At 31.0% G+C, this 16,957-nt stretch overlaps 3 protein-coding genes across 3 annotated transcripts in view; 1 reads left to right on the top strand and 2 right to left on the bottom strand.

The window, feature by feature from the left end:
* The window catches only part of LOC116765836 (calcium uptake protein 1 homolog, mitochondrial-like), a 183,946-nt gene that overhangs the window by 116,628 nt on the left and 50,361 nt on the right, over positions 1-16,957 (top strand). The window lies entirely within an intron of this gene.
* On the bottom strand, positions 391-9,105 carry LOC116765737 (neurotrophin 1-like). Its single transcript, XM_061522092.1, is given in 10 exon segments — positions 391-1,342; positions 1,345-1,756; positions 1,841-1,964; positions 2,151-2,321; positions 3,260-3,409; positions 4,003-4,064; positions 4,067-4,185; positions 4,256-4,427; positions 4,963-5,334; positions 8,507-9,105. Coding segments are annotated over 10 exon segments (2,646 nt in total). The 5' UTR covers positions 8,975-9,105; the 3' UTR covers positions 391-746.
* LOC116765734 (uncharacterized) overlaps positions 15,075-16,957 on the bottom strand; it is a 62,419-nt gene continuing 60,536 nt past the window's right edge. The window contains exons 7-8 of the mRNA XM_032655313.2: positions 16,292-16,619; positions 15,075-16,191 (exon numbers count right to left, since the gene is read on the bottom strand). Coding sequence (XP_032511204.2) covers positions 15,783-16,191; positions 16,292-16,619 — 737 coding nt within the window. The 3' untranslated portion in view covers positions 15,075-15,782. The remainder of the gene's footprint in view (positions 16,192-16,291; positions 16,620-16,957) is intronic.

The following is a 16,957-nucleotide window of genomic DNA, read 5'->3' as shown; positions in this document are numbered from 1 at the left end:
AGTTCCTTGTTAAATTATAGATAATAATCTTCGTATGTGTTTAAGGCAGGGTTGGGCGTGTTAAAATCAGGTCAGATATAACCTGTAATTTCAACATTCAAAACGAGTACTGCGAAATAGATTTTAGAAGTAAGGCAATATAATCAAATTGCTCCAAATACCATGTCGTCTCGAACGTTCACCTCCTTACAGAAACGCTTTCTCTTTTACCGCATTAATTTTAAGTACCAACATTGGCACTGTTTTATATTATACCCTTATAAGTAAAGGACAAAACAGTAAAAATAAAAAACAATTTTTAAATTAAAAATATATCAACAATTTTAATTAACAATGTTTTTTATGAATACAGTCAAATTTCAAATATAGTATGCAATTTGCAATGATTTTATTTTTATCTTTTTTATTTGCATATACGCATGATTATTTAAAATATGTATATTTCAGTTATATCTTACACCTTCATTCAGGTTATCATTTTTCGCTAAGAATATTATGTTTTTTCCTTATATAGTAATACGTTTTATTTCTGCACATTTCGCAATAAATTAAATAAAAATAAATAAATAATTTATAACTTAAATAAATCCGATTATATCATATAATTTACTTAGAAGTAATTTGGCATAATCTTGGCTATAAAACAAAGATAATGTGTCTACTTAAAGCTCACTAAAATCAATAAATAAGTCTAGTATCAATAATCTATTAATGTAAATTGCAATAAGCAACAATGTAATTGAATTTTAATGTTTCTTTCGACCTATTGCGTTAGCGTTCTTTGAATCACTTGAAAATTGATGGTTTATAGGCTTCCACTCAGACTCCGCGGGGTTCATGTAGGTTTGTTTGCTATCTTCTCTATCAATGGAGTCTTCGACCGCGACGTCTTCATCAAAAAAATCTATAATGGGGTGGTAGTTATAATTAACTTTTTTTCCATTACCGATTTCGTCATGTGAATGTTGTTCCTGTTGTTTATGTGGTATAATATTTCTTTCAGACGTAACAGAAACAAGCTTTGGAGCTATTGTAGCTTTGACTTTATGATGGTTCTTATTGACGTTTATTTCTGGTTCATCTTGACTTTCATTGATATTTTCAAAACTGTCTGAATTGTCACTTGCGTAAGAACCAATGGCTGATGTACCCGAAGACATTAAATCTTCTGGTCCACTAGATATCTTTTTTCTTATCGGTCTTCGATTCGGTCTCAAAGGATTTCTTTTGTATTGACTACCATCTAAAATTTTAAATTTATTTATTCCTTCCTTATTAAAGGAGAAAGACGAGGGAGCCGAGGGTGTTGGTGGTTCCAAATAGCTCGGTAATGTATCTGATCAACCGAAGAAACAGGTTTACGATTTATAGGTCTTTTTATACTTCTTACAGACGTGGCTTGATTGAATGAATCAGAAAAGTAAGTATTACCATATGAATCCATTGGGTTAGACGGCGAGATTTTATAATCATCGTTTTCATTATTCCTTGCGCTGTTCAAAGATGAACCAGGTATTAAATTATGGTTATCAGAAAAGGAGAAACCTTCTTGAGGCTTATTAAAGATGAAAGATGGTGATTTCGTAACAGTTGGTCTTTGAATAGTAGGCTGAACAGATTCAAAGGCTTGATTTCCATGGTCAGAAGACAGATCTTCCCCAGGAAATTGTTCCGAAGATGTTTCATGTACTCTTTGTCCTAGCGGGGGAAAAGAAACGCTGTATCCTTCGATATGACAGGAACAACAAGTAGGAACCTGAAATATTATTATAAATAATATTATACATGACTTGAAATAACAAATGGATGTAAAATAAAAAATAAGAGGAGCTTAACTTACTTTAAATATATCCATATGTAATCCATTCTGCTGGTCCCAAGTTAGAAGTCTATGATAGTTGTAAACTTGTACACATTTTGATTTAAAGTTGTCGGTTAGATATGTGCACGATTCTTTAGGTTTTCTGTAATAAATAACGTAGATGACTTATAATTACTGAATTCGGGTATTTGTTACCAATTCAAATATTTTTTAAGTAATTAGTTGTAATGTTATTTCATTTACAGTTCTGCTAAACGGTACGGGTATAGTAAGCAATTGTTATCTCGTTTTATTGAGGTTTTGATTAAAAGTTTTACGTGTATCTTACAGGCATTTTTCAAGTCGCAGTGTTTGTGTATGTTCCCCCGTGTTCACAATATATTTCCACTGGCCGGAGGTAGCGCGTGCTCTTTGTGGTCTGGCATATTTCACTGTACTTGGGCACATGAATCCCGCTTCACCAGCGCCTGCAAAATCGCGATTGTCTGTGTCTCCCCGCCTGTAATTTTAGAATTACATGCAAAGTTTATAGGTTTTGTCTACAAAATCTTAATCACTAGTTTTACCACAGACGAGAGATTTGGCACTAGCACCGTTTAAGTTCTTTTATCTCTAGCTAAGATCGCCAATCCCATTTTTATATTTATTGTACATTCCACCTGTGTTGGTTACTAGAGAAAAGTTCCGATCTCATATGCCGGCAATTGGTCCTACTACATCGGTAATTTATTGGTAACATTGAGAGGCAAAGGTGAGTACAGGTTACAAAGAAAAGTAATATCACCAAACCATAGGAGAAAGGCAGGATAAGAAGGATAATACGATAACGCTCAACTATAGTAATCTATTATATTTCTTTGAACAAGATGGTTCGAGTTTTTATAAATAGCTTACTGTCTTTACGTTTTTTTTAATTTTTTTACTATACGATATTTAACTCAGCTTAATTTCACGATAAAAGACATACTTTGATAAGAAAATGGAACTATATATATATGTATATCCACACAGAACAACTCATTACGGTTGTCATGATTGACTTTAATGCAAACTAGGCATAAGGCTGTGTTAATTTGAGATCAAGGCCAATTCAGTTGGTGATTGCAATCAGTAAGATTGTCTTAATTCTAACTGCACGTAGAAAGAGGACCTGGATATAAAGAAGTTTTACTTCTGTAAACAGTTCTTTCGACCTCTATGAGGCTGGTTGTTTAAGTATAAATGATATTGATTTTATCTTTACACTTACAACTTAAATTGCAAGAATGTCATTTTAATAAATGTGGTAAAATGGAAGTAATCACCGACTTTTCAAGTTTATTAAAACCCTTGTAAAAAAATTATAATTGAATTTTACAAAATTTCTTATGGTTAATGTAATATAAGGTAAACATGCGCTTGCTACCTAAAAATAATCATAAGTTAATAATAATTTACCTATTAGATACAAGATAATGTTCCGCAGTATATTTGGCCTCTTGTGCCTGGGTAATTCCATCTACGGCTCCCTCGCTTGGCTCCTCAAAATCCGCCAACAAAGCCGTCGCCGCTGCCTTGTTACGCCTAATTGATTGGACTATTGCTTCCCTGCAATCATAGTTAATAATTTCATCAGATAATTGCTTAAATAAGGATAAGACTATAATCACAGTTATTAATGAGAAAATTCTAATATCAAAACTTATTTAAGAATTAATAAGGTATATAGCAGTTTTGCTTTTCAGATAAAAGAGTTACGTAGTGAGTAATAAAGTTGGTCTATGGTTGAAGTGACTATACTTTACATCTTTCTCACGAACTAAATTACGTAACCAAAACTAATTTGAAAAGCCTACAACTCTTTTTTATTATATACAATTTATATACTAACAACTTTCATATTTCGAACGTTAAGTCAGGCTTAAAAATATGATGAAATGTTATATTTCAACTCAACTATTTTAATGCAGTAAATTCTGCTTAGCTGACACGTGATCTCACTTTCGCTCACCTAAGCAGCCGATACCATAATTTCCCTCTTATTTACTTTTGCTTTCGTTGGTCCACTTAAACAACTATTGACCTTTACTTTTTATTTTGCATTTTAAGACTTTACAAATTATTTGTAGTTATGACACCATTATGTAATACATTTTTTTATTGAGTTATGTTAAATATTTGATAGCAGAATTTTTTCTTACATCGGATAGTCTTCAGAATGTAGACAAAGTGTGTTGGTGAATAGTTCACACTTTGTATGTCTGATGATGGAGTTAATTTCCTGGAGGGAACCGGTCGTCGTCTGATCATCGATGTTGGTTCAGTGGAACGACGCGTGACAGCCGTTGGTTTGACTGGGAAAGTGTTCCTGTGCATCAGGTTGCCTGTAATATAAAAAAAGGTTTACCTTTAAAGTATGTTCAAAAAAGAAAGTACCTTTATATTAATAAGTACCTTTTCTGTCAATGTATCTATTAAATGAGCGAAGTTTTTCAGGTATGGGAAGATCTGCTAAAGTTTGGTTGGATGATTCTGTTTCTAAATCTATAGTTTCATTATTGTCATTGACGCTGTACGTTGTGTTGAAGTCTGCTTTAGATGTAATTGCCGTCCGAGTTAGGTTTCTCTGAAAGATTGGGTTGTTATTCATTTATTTATAAAATATAATATATTACCGTCAGGTTCGGTAAGTACTTAAAGTTATTCTTGCGGCCTGATGGCGTTAATATCAAAGAAAATTAAACATTTCATACATCTTCTTTGACAAAATTTCGTCGTAATTGCGAATCTCGGTAAATTTTATAAAATGATAAAAAATGCCTTTATGAAATTTCCGTGAAATGGGGAGGTAGTTTCTATTGCGGAGGATTACTTTACAAATTTCAAACATTTTTGAATGGCTTAAAAACCTAAAATAGCCATGGTAAAGTGTGGAGCTAAATGGAAAGGTCGTAGGAAAATTTTTATTTTTAAATATTCGTATATTTTTTGTAGCCTAAGTACTTATGAAACCCCCTCGTAAATAGGAGGTAATCTTGTTTAATAGGACCAATCACCGTTTTCTTAAGTAAATTAGTTTTAAGAAAATTTTATTTCATTTAATCAATATCTTGTAATATTTACTCTCTATGCTTACTGCGGTTAATCTAAGTGAAACTTACGTTATTGTTAAAATCAGCCGGCACGTTGTTTGTCAGCTTTTCTTTGTTGTTTTGTGTCAGATTGACATGTCTGTCCCGTGAATTATTTTGATTGGTCATATTTGTTTTAATGTACGGTAATCTTGGCGGTCTGTTACGAAGTTTTTGGTATATGGAAGGTGTCCTGGTACTGTGGATGTTTTCTTGGGCCCCGGTGTCGAAAGGATTGTCGTCTAATTCCTCTGTGAATGATCGTCGTTGCAGTACTTTGTTGGAGGTCTTGACCTCACGAGTCTCTTTGCCTGGTCTGATGGCGCGACGGATTAGATTGGCCGTGTCCAATAGGATTGGTAACATTAGGTCCGAAGTTTCGTTATTTAACATTGATCTCACCTGAAACATCAGAAATATTTCTTCATTGAAACCATGTCTTTCATACAACAAATCTTATACATATATACAATCTCCTATCTTGAATAATTTTTCGTTTTTCACATTCCATGCCAAACAATAACTAACTATTGTAATTTTTAACATTGTTATCTTAACCCTAACAAACGAATCTATTTCAAAGGTCGTGGTTTGATGTTTGACGGTCATGAGAAAATATGATAAAATTTAATTGTGGGACAGCTTTCATGAGATGATTATTTAATTTTTTTTTGTTCAGTTATCGCATCATCACTCTTAGGCACTCGGTTTAAAGATTTTTATTCCAGCAAAACCACATCAGAGAACTATATCTTGTTTTGTAGTTCAAGTTTATTATTTAATTATATTGTATAAACAATGGGATCATTTAGCTGGTTAAGGTCAGAGCAGACCGACCTTGGATTAAGCCTTATTTATAAATATGACTATCATGTGGGAACATTCTGTTATTTACTTATAAAGATAAGTGTCTCGAAACATAAAACGGGTGAAAGTGATTTTATTCCGCTTTCCGTTTCGCGACAATTTTATATAAAACATTAATAAAAAATTATGTCATCCGAAGTTTCTTTGCTGTTAATTTTATTTTTATCTTGTTAAAACATGTTTCTAAAACACAATGAAACAGAAAATAATGGAAAGTGAAGTTGATAATAATGTTATTTTAAGCGAATATTGATTTTCTATTGGTTCACATTAAATACTTATTAATAAAAAAAGTTTAATATACATAATAATAGGCATCATGAGTAAATAAATCTTTATACATACCTATGTATAAAGATTGTTTTAGTAGCCAAAAACTATTAAGACTAAAGATGTTGGTGGAAAATGAGATTATTGTTAGAAGACAGGACTATGAGGTAGTTCGTCACATTAAGTACCTAATTACAGATTAAAAAAAATATGTTTAACTCCATGACAATTTTGTAATGTCAAAATTATTTAATCAACAGTAATAATTAATTTATTTCTATATTTATAACCAACATTTACATTAGCTATTTTTATTGCACTTTCATATATAATTTGTTGAAGAATTAGGATATTAACAAATTTCTAGAATAGAAATTGATTAATTTGTAGGCTTTAGTGTTTAACTGTTACGATACCGGAGTAAACATTTTGACGAAATTTTGTTTTACTCGTTACATGATAATTTTGAAAAAAATAGGAAAACTTTAAAATTTTCAGACACAAAATGGAATAAAATATAGGTGATAGAAAAAAGTCTAAGATATAATCTATTAAAAATAATTCAGTAATAACGAAAATACTTATTAAATTAACAGAATGCATATTATTTAGTAGGAAAAGTATGCGTTAGTGAACAACTTCTTTACCCATTAAGAACATAGTAAGTAAGTAGCTTAGCGATTGATATGCAGGGTTATATATTTATTTTTAACCATCAAGGTAGGTATATTCTATACCTACTTTTAACGTATAATATATAAATACATATATATATATATTTATTACGTCATTTATTTAATATGAGCCTTCATTTGAAACAGCAAAATGATTTTACAAATAAAATATAGTACTCCCCTAAAACGTTAGTTAAAATGACGCAAGTGTATAATTTCAGTATTGTTTTGAACATATTCATAAAAATTGTACAACACGCATTTAAATATTTCAATGCTTATTGATTTTTATGCGAATGTCTACTAGTTTTAATATCAATCCAAACCCGAGAGCCTCGTCTCCATGAGATGAATTTCTTCTTGTTCACACATCATCACCGCTAATTGTAAGACGCGTTCAGCTTGTAAATATTCATGGAAAACGCATAGCTGGCCGCCATTCGACTGTGCAGAATTTGTAACAATCATGGTATATAGCCTGGTTTTAATTATTTTTAAAGTCATTAATAATTAGGAAAATATAGATTTAATATGATTTTATAAATAAATAGACAGCTTAATTAGACACGTCATTCTCGCGTGGATATTTATTGGTTTAAAACGATTATTCGGTCTGATTATCGTTCAGAAACCTTGTTCACATTTAGAAAAAATGTCCTCGTTACGTATCAGATCTCTTCGCAGGAAAGTCGGTAATGTCGATCGGATGCAATAATTTAAATGGAAATCCACTGACATCGCAAAATTACGAGTTAACCATTAAATGATTTATAATTTTTGTTGCAATTTTTGACATCGATTATTTCGAGCAAGCATTAAAATAAGAAATCGGCTGTGTCATAAAAGTTTCTTTTATTCATATTTTTTTTATAAAATAAAGGCATTATTAATTTCTGTTTTGTTCATTTCATAACATAGAAGAAGCCTTAATGGCTACAAAGGTTTCAACATCGCGATACATAGAATTCTATTAAAATGAAAACTAATATTTCTCATAGTAATTGCACCATAATCTTTAACTCTAAAAAACCTAACGCTTGTGAGAACTTCTGTCGTAAAACGGTTGTAAGTTTTTGTGGATAAAGACTCATGAGGACAATGAACAAATTGCGATAAGCACTTTTCTAAGAGATAGCATAATAGAAATGTTGCTGTTGTAAACAATAGTGGCTGGAGTTTATTCCTTTTCAAGAAAAGTCGTTTCATTGACGTTTTATTTACGCACATTGCACATGCACCTTCTGTAGAATTAAAAATCTCTTACAGACTTGCAGAATGGCAAGAGCTAAATAATCATCATGGATATTCCCTTTTTTTAAATCTAATATTTTTCAATGGAATGGTCTTCTAATGACTATAAACATTTCTAAAATTTCTAAGTTATTGAAGTTAAAAAAAACTTGCGACTTTTATAGAAAAAAATTACATTTGTCGGTATTTTTTTTATGTCTTTAATCTCAATGTTAATAATTTTTTAAACATAATTTATAGTTATTATCTCACCGAACACTTAACAAAGCCCGCTAGATAACATACGTAATAAAAAACCGAACGCGAAACTATCAAATCAAATTATATAACAGACCGGTGCTGGCTTTCAAAAGTAACAAACTATATTAAAGAAAGTATATTTAAATATATCTATAGAAGTGAAGCTGTAGCAGTCACTCAATATAATGATATATAATATATAAATATTATAATAAGTATGTAATGTAATAAGTACAAAGAAATATTACAAAATATGTATGTGATATATTTACCTGAGACAGATTGAGTGGCTGTCTCCCTGGAGGTGTAGTAACTTGGCTAGCCACTAATGACGCAAGGGTGACACGCTGGTTTCCAGACATAGCTCTGATGATGGGTATAATCTCCGCAAACTTGCCCACATGGTCCTTTCTTTCTAGTGCTCGTAAAACAGCGCTCTTTACCATAATCTCTTTATCTTTATAATTTTTCACAACGGTCTTTTTTGTAGTCGCTTCAAATTCCTTCAGATTCTGATCAGATTCCATTGAGTCTAAATTGTATTGCGGTCTGTGCGAGTTAGTCACTCCTGTGGGTTTGATGATCGTGACCGGCGGCTTGACAATGTTTTCATAGTGCCGTGATTCTTGAGCTATAAGCAGTTCGTTTGGTTCAGAAAACTCAAAGTCTTTTAAATCATCTTCAGCACACAAAACGGCAATCAATGTCAGTCCAAAAAAAAATCTAAATAAAAACTCCATTTTGATTGCAATTATTACAGAAATAAATTCTGAGACATGAATTAAAAAGATCACTAAATATTTTTTGTAAACATAATCCTCAATGTTTGGTGAGCATGTTTTTGTGAGCTTTTGATGCGCGCGCGCCTGTTTCTGCCTCGCAGGCGAATGAGCGCGTGCGTTGCTCTCCCCACACACGCATTTACAAGTGTCAGTTTATACCGGAACTGTCAACTTTCTCTCATCCTAGGGTCGCTAAATATGACCCCTCAAAAATTTGCCTTATCATAATATCAATACTCGCAAATGAATGAGTCGATATTCTTAATAAGTAATTATGCTTTGTATTATCTACCATCTAAGAATCGTCATGATCAATAACTTATATATTATATAATATCTCACATTTTATTGTCAAAACAAGTGTTTATAATTTTATAATATTTTAAAGTCGTAATGCAATTAAATATGTTATATTGAAAATGTCGTTGATGTATTTGAATATGTAAATAATAACAATGTTGGATACGGGAAACCTGTGTTAATAGGAAAATGAGTCACCGAATAATAACTTGTAAACTTTGAGTTACGAGATTTTGATCATGTCGGCTTTCACGTTTCGTTACGTTAGTTACAAAAGTTATCTTCGTTCATAATCCGATGACTTTTAGCGGTTCAAATACCTAGTTCTAGTAAGTCATCCATCAATCAATCAATCAGTTTATTAAACTTATAAATTATGAAGAATTGTGTAAAACAAATAATATCAGTTTGGTTATAAACAAATTTTTTTTTTCAGCTTCAAATTTCAATTAAGTTTAACCTCGTCTGCGTTAAAGACTTTTTCTCAGCAATCCATTGCAGTTCTTAATGTATTTTACTGATATTGTTTGTTTTGAAACCGATGAAATCGACGATTTATTTTGATTATGCTTTAAATGAAAATTAGTGAGGGTAATTGAAATCGTACTACATTTTCAAATTTTTTTGTAGATTGTTTGAAAATACTTGATAGTTCAATCTTCACCTTTATTCGTGAAGTCCGGTAAATTGATATTTCTATGTTATTTCGTTTTTAGACAGCAGGCATGAGTCCTGTAGATGACCGAGATAATTTTTGTTTTATAAATTAACCTTTTTTTCCTATTTTTACTATGCTTTTATTGCGTTATGGAAGTTTCGATACACATCAGTGACATTTAAATTCCAGTATCAAAATTTTAACGACAACGAGGGTGTTAAAGCCCTGTTTATTTTGTACTTTTAAAAGTTATATATACATATATATCGGCGCAAGCAGCTTCAATGACGGATGCAACATGAAAATAACTCAAGGCTGGCATCAATTACTATAACAACTTATTGGTCGTCGTTACTATTGTTAAAAGTAAAACGAAATCAAAGAGAATAGAACTATGTTTGAATTCTGGTATAAATATGACGTCTGGACGCACGACAGCGGACTGCAGAGTTCAGCGAGTGCGTAGCATAAAGAATGTGATTATGAAGAACCTTCGAGAAATACAAGAACATTTAGAAGAATTGAAGTTTCATTTTAAAATATCTGGAACGTACTGAAACAAGTGACATTAGTGACGTCAGCGAGGCTGGCGTCCTGTCTTTAAAACAATGAATTTGTAATAAATCCGATATATATATTCGGAGGCCGATTGGAAGAAGACGTTGGTCATTGAGGATTCTACCGAATGGTCGCTGTATTTACCTAAACCCAGAAACCTTTATCGTCTACATGTATGGCCAAGGAAACGCTACTGCATGCAACTGTTACAGCCCAAGAAAACGTAGAAAATTCATTAAAAACTATTTTTAATTCTAACTATTTATTTCTATACTCAAAAACAGGCTTAACTGATGCTGTCAATAAATAATACGAGTTGTGAGAAATCTGAAAATATCAAAGTAGGAAAACATTGTTTTATAACTTATTTCAGAAAAAAACTCATCGTTTGAAAAGTCTGCATCGTACATTATTTGTTCAAATAATACATTGGTTATAAATTAAATAGTAAAAACACTAAAATTTCTAAACGACTACTTCCTATGTAATAATAATATAAAGTTAGTACATGAGAGATGTTGAGATAGATGGATTCCATGATGAACAAAAAAAAAGGTATTAAACGACATTTTTTTATTCTTTATATATAAATTAATATTTTAAATAATAACATATAAATATTTTCTTTAACATGCAGAAACACAAATTACCGGGTTGCATCTTCCTCATTGACTATCATGAGAAATTAAGGAGTGAAAGAAAGTTAACTATTTATGTTATTACGTAATACATAAAAAAAATATTGTCTTGCAGCTCCTTTTTATCAAACTAATAAACGCTGCATACCTTACATTTGAAAATGAAACCGAAAGTCCGCTTTTTTAAAAATGCATGAAATTATTTCACATAAGTCACATTATCAAACATGACTTAACAGTTAAAGTTGAAAGTGTGTATGCGTACGAATGATCTATTGTTATTTACTCGATAGAGGAGTTACGACACAGTAAGGCACATCACTTCTGTACTTTAATTTTAACCCCGATTTGACCTCATCGCACTCTTTTGTAAATATGTTAACCAATGCTATACAGGATGTTCATTAAACCTGATGTAGTTATTACCTTATAGGAGGGTAGATCAAAAATTGGAGTATTATTGAATAATATGAAATAAAACGCTAAAAAAATATTTTTTTCTCAATGTTTGGTTACTTTAGTAGCTAATCAATTCCAAAAAATATGGTAGGTTGAAATGAAAAAAAATCAATTGAAACTTTTTTTATGAAACTTTATTTCGTGTTTTTGATGTTAATTATATATTTATAAATTTGTTTAGTTCAAATTGAATTTATAGTTTAGATAGAATATCAAACCACTGGTATTAATATTAAATTATTCGTAAACTTTTTCTTTGTCGTTAATACGGAGGATTTGTCTTTAATCCCCGAAAACAGTGTTGTAAACAATGTGAAATAAAAGAAATTGTGGGAGCTGTCACTTGGATCATTAATTTGAAGGGGTTACCTTCCAATAGTCCCTAATTTTAAAATCGGTTCAAGTTTCTAGAAGCGATGCCTTGACACGCTTCTAGTTCCAGAAGAGATTGTGGAACTTCTAAACCATGTTTTTATAAGATCAAATGTCCCTTAACAGTACATATCAGTTACAAAACTAAAAATTTCAAATATCAGAACTAAATGAGTGATTATCAGAGTTGATCTTGAAAGAACAGAACCAATGAGCTTTAAGGACTTTGTTACTTACGTTACCGGCCTTTTTATTTCCCTTTATAATCTAGTTCCTACAGATTAAAATAGTTTGCCTATTTAAAAGAACATAGCATATTTTATAATCTATAATTTTAAATCTCGGAATATCTGATGTATATCAAATTGTATACGATTCCAAAAGATTATTATTAATGCATTAATATGTATGATGATTGTTCATTTGTTTTTTCTTTTGTATGTATCAATGATTTGTAATTTTTGATGTCTTTCACCAGCCTGTTGATGACAATGCTATAAGGAAAGTAACAAGTCATATCTTAAAGCCGCAAGATTTTAATAAGTAATCATTCGCCCCTTCCATTATATTGCTACATTGAATAAATTCTGTTAAATGATTATGAATCTAATTTAACAAAATAATAGAGGTTATAAAAGCATGAATAGTTATAATACATTGCTAAAAGTTCTTTAGAAATTTTATGTTGTAACAAATGATTACCTTGCAGTATTATTTTAAATAATATAAAAAGCTTAATGCTATGATTCTTTATCCGTCAACCTTAGGTTTAAATTAGAATTGTAAAGAAAGATATGGGGCTGTGCAAAAACTGAAACAAAATAAATAGAGGTAAAAAAAAGTAAGATTAAGTTAATAAAAGTAAGTAATTGTGATACAAGATTCAATTACTAAAACAAAAACAAGTGCATTAGGTGAGTAAGATAATTAAGATAAAATGATTATATTAAATTATATAACAGAGTGTGATGAAGATTAAGGTTCATGGTTTCTAAGAAAATGTTGCTTTATATGATTTCTGAAAGCTTGTCTTGACTTAGACTTACGTATCCTTAGTCTTTGGTCAATGTTCCAAAGCCAAACTATATATTTATTTTATTAAAAATTATGTAAATATCTCTATAGAGTAAATAGTATTTTTGATCAAGTGCTCTTTCAAGCTAATTTGTTTCATTTTTAAATGAAAATTTTATTTTGGAAAGAATTCTGAAAGATATATGTATAGACTTGGCCTTGACTTTGAATGTTAAATTGATACAAGAAACTATCTTTATGTTTACCATCAAGCAATTTGAAATTTACCTTTGGTAGTAAAATATTAGGCCTTTGAATATTAAATTGCTATAATAAACTATCTTTGTTTACAATCAAGAAATTTGAAATTTATTTTTGGTAGTATAAGTAATATTAGGCTTGTTATAAATAAGAAATACCGAGACATCACTAATCGATGTACCGCCCGAATGCAATCACTATCCTAGCGACCTATAGTAATCATGAGGTCAAAATGCAATAGATACAAATGTTAATGCTTTTATGAAAATTAATATTTTCTAACCCACCAAAAAAAATATACTATCATTGGATTTCGAATACCGTGTACATTTTTTGAAAAAAAAAAAATATAGTCACTGGCAAATTATCCAAAAAATCACCAGTCGCTACAATAAAGAGATGGGTTTTAATTTTTTTTACAGATATTAAAAAACCTTTGACATATCTACATTAATGAAGAAATGCAAAATTCAGGCTTACTGAATGCACTTCCTTTTGAATACGAATTGGTTAAAGCTCTTTAGTTGCCTTTTCTAATAAAAATTTCAACGTTAAAATTTGGACGTGATACAAAACAAATTTGCAATTTATTGCCTTACCTCCTTAATTGGTATTATCGGGCCCCAAAAAAACTTACCGCAGAAAAAGAAAGTAATATTAAGTTTTAAAATTATTCTTAAAATTTCGAAAAATAAAAAAAAGATAACTAAAGAAATTCTAATCTTTTCAGTTCAAGTGCACTGTGCTGTATTACGTTTCTTTGCCTCCATAGTAATATTTTTAGTGACAGAGAGAAGCAGTTTTCACGATCATTGGTAAATATCATATCCGTGATTTAACTTGGGGCACCTTGCCAACTCCCATCGCAAGAGAAAGTTTATGAAAGTTAGTATTGTTTCGTTGGCCAGTCCTGACAAACAATACATCTTAAACAATCATTAATATGTCCGAATGCTTATATTAGATTCGTGTGTAAAAAAATACTATAGCTGGTGGAATGATCAAACCTTAAATATGCGAGACTGGCTGAAAATAAACTGGTTTACGTAAAATTATTTAATAAAGATACTCAAACTTTTTATTGTTGAATGATAATGTCAGACATCGTAATATAAAACAGGCGCATACTCGTTTTAGCTGCGATTATTAAATTTATGACACCCATCACTCTCACTACACTTTTTTAAAGAATGTTAACAATATTGTGCAACAAAAAAATACATTTAGTTTTTTTAAGAATGTTCACAATTTCGTGTAACAAAAAAATAGATTTAAATAAGGCAGTCTGAAGCTACCACAGACTATTAATATGTGGTCTCAAAAATTTTTCAGCAATAAGATCTATAAATTGGAAATAATAATATGCTAAAATAGATTATTCATACACTTCAACATATTTGAGATGTAAAGAAGTTTGATGAATTAATAATTGCCTCAGTTACGTATGCAAGGTGTGGAAGGATCTTATCAAAAAGAATACAATCCGGAAATCTAGTGTGTTTTGGCACTCTGAAATACTTTTTTGTGTAGGTATTTTTTTTAACTAATTAGTTTGAGTTATTAAGATCAAGTAAAATCATATAAATTAACATTGTCATTGAAAAAAAATTATCTTGTATTGCTTTTGATTAAATTTTTTGTTTCTTCATAAATATCAAAATTAATTGTGCAAATAATTAAAATTTTATACGACTTTTTTGAAATATATATTTTCACTTCAAAATAATGTTAGATTTATTCAAAATAAATGATTTATTCAATTCAATATTTTAATATAAAAGAAAAAAAAAAGCAAAAATAAGTTTCAATACATAACTTTATTCATATTAAAATAAATCTTTCAAACTTATCCAATAATCAGATCATATAACAACCCAATAGACATACAGTTTAAGACTAGACAGATATTGAACTGAGATTTGAAAATGAAGATATCTGCAACGTAAATAAAATCTGTTAAATATTTACATAAACAAAATTTAAAACACTATACAATCTGCAGCACCGTTTTACGTATGGATATATCTTTGATTACAGTACGGTAATTCTTTATATATACGTACCATAGAAAATATTAACAAAATTATTACATACACTTAGGTTTTACGTTCTTCTAGAATGCGTATCAAACACATTTATATGTCAAATTTTTGTGCTCTAACATAACTCACAAATCTTACCCTAGCAGTACGTTATTATTAATATGTACAATAAAATATAATATTTATTATTAGTTAAATGTTAAAATAAGTCATTCACTGCAATACTGCTATAAATTAATAATATTTACAAAATTCCGAACCTATCCGGCAGTAGACATTGAATTTTAAAGCGTACTTGTCATGAACTTTTGCTTACACGTCATAAATGAATTAAGAATGTTGTTAGTTTACTCAAATATTTTATATAAAAAAAATTTGGGAAACCAATAATCACAAGCAGCTCTGAGTTTTATTAGTTTAAATAGGTTGGATTAAACTAAGTACATTAAGTAGATTTCAAGCACCTATATATCACATTCAAATTCCGACACTCTCTTATTTCTTCCGTCAGGCGCCAATTGAAAGTGATTGTCTCTGGTCCCTATCCTTGGGAAACCATTGAAGCTGTTCCTACTAACGAGGGGGTTTTCTCTTTCCCTCTCTCTATGGAAACTGGATGTTGATAGTTTTTCTTTCCGTTCGGAAAAGTTTGCGTCGTTGTAGTTCTTGTCGGGGAAACTTCTGTCTTGGAAGTTTTTGTCTTGGAAGTTTCTGTCGTTGAACTCTCCGTCGGAGAAGTTTCTCTCCGTGAAGGGCATATCTCGTATACCAAAGCCACCCATCCGTGGTGTTCCTATACCGAATTTATTACGAAGTTCCTCATTGCGCAGATTAAACGCTCTATTTTCAAACTTAGCTGGACCCGGTTGTAGCCTGAAAAATCAAAATTTCATAAACGTATGAATAAATATCTAAAACTATTCAGCTTAAAACAATTTAAATATCTCCTTTAAACAAATGATAGAAGACTTACTCTCTAAAGCACCGCCTCTCCCTATCATACTCAGCGGACAGCCCTTCATCGTCGTGAATGATAGCGGACGGGTCGCTGTAAACCGACGATTCTTGGTAAAAGGAGTCGAGGTCAACGTAGTTGCCTTCAACCGGCTCGTTTTGTAGTAATTCCGCGAGGGTGGCCTTGAGGGAGCCGAAAGAAGGTCGCTGTGAAGGGTCTGCGTGCCAGCAAGCGTGCATCGCGTGGTACAGGGGCGGAGCGCAGTGTGGGGGGCGCTCCAGCCGGTAGCCCTCCGACACCGCCGCGGCAACCTCACGACCCGACATCGCTGCGTATGGTGTCGAACCTGGAAATAAAATTAAAATAATTTTACTTGGTTTATAATATTTTTTTCTATACGTCATTTGTTATCTATGTGGTGTGGGTTGTTTGTAGATATATATGAGAAATTGTTAAAAGCCACTGAGAACATTTTTTGTTTGTTACAATGAAGGTTATTACCTATACTAAAGGATTCTCTACGTTAAGAAACAAAACCATTTTTTAGTGAAATTAATAGCTGTTACTAGGTAATTTCTGTGCAATAATAGTATGGTCCAGTGTAGGCTACCATACATATATGCACTACCACTACATACCACTATAACTATTGTTATACGTGATTTAACGGATCAGGATTCTTGT

The sequence above is a fragment of the Danaus plexippus genome, chromosome 11 (genome assembly GCF_018135715.1).
Source record: "Danaus plexippus chromosome 11, MEX_DaPlex, whole genome shotgun sequence".
In the NCBI taxonomy this organism is placed as follows: Eukaryota; Metazoa; Arthropoda; class Insecta; order Lepidoptera; family Nymphalidae; genus Danaus; species Danaus plexippus.
This window is presented reverse-complemented; position numbering and strand designations above follow the sequence as displayed.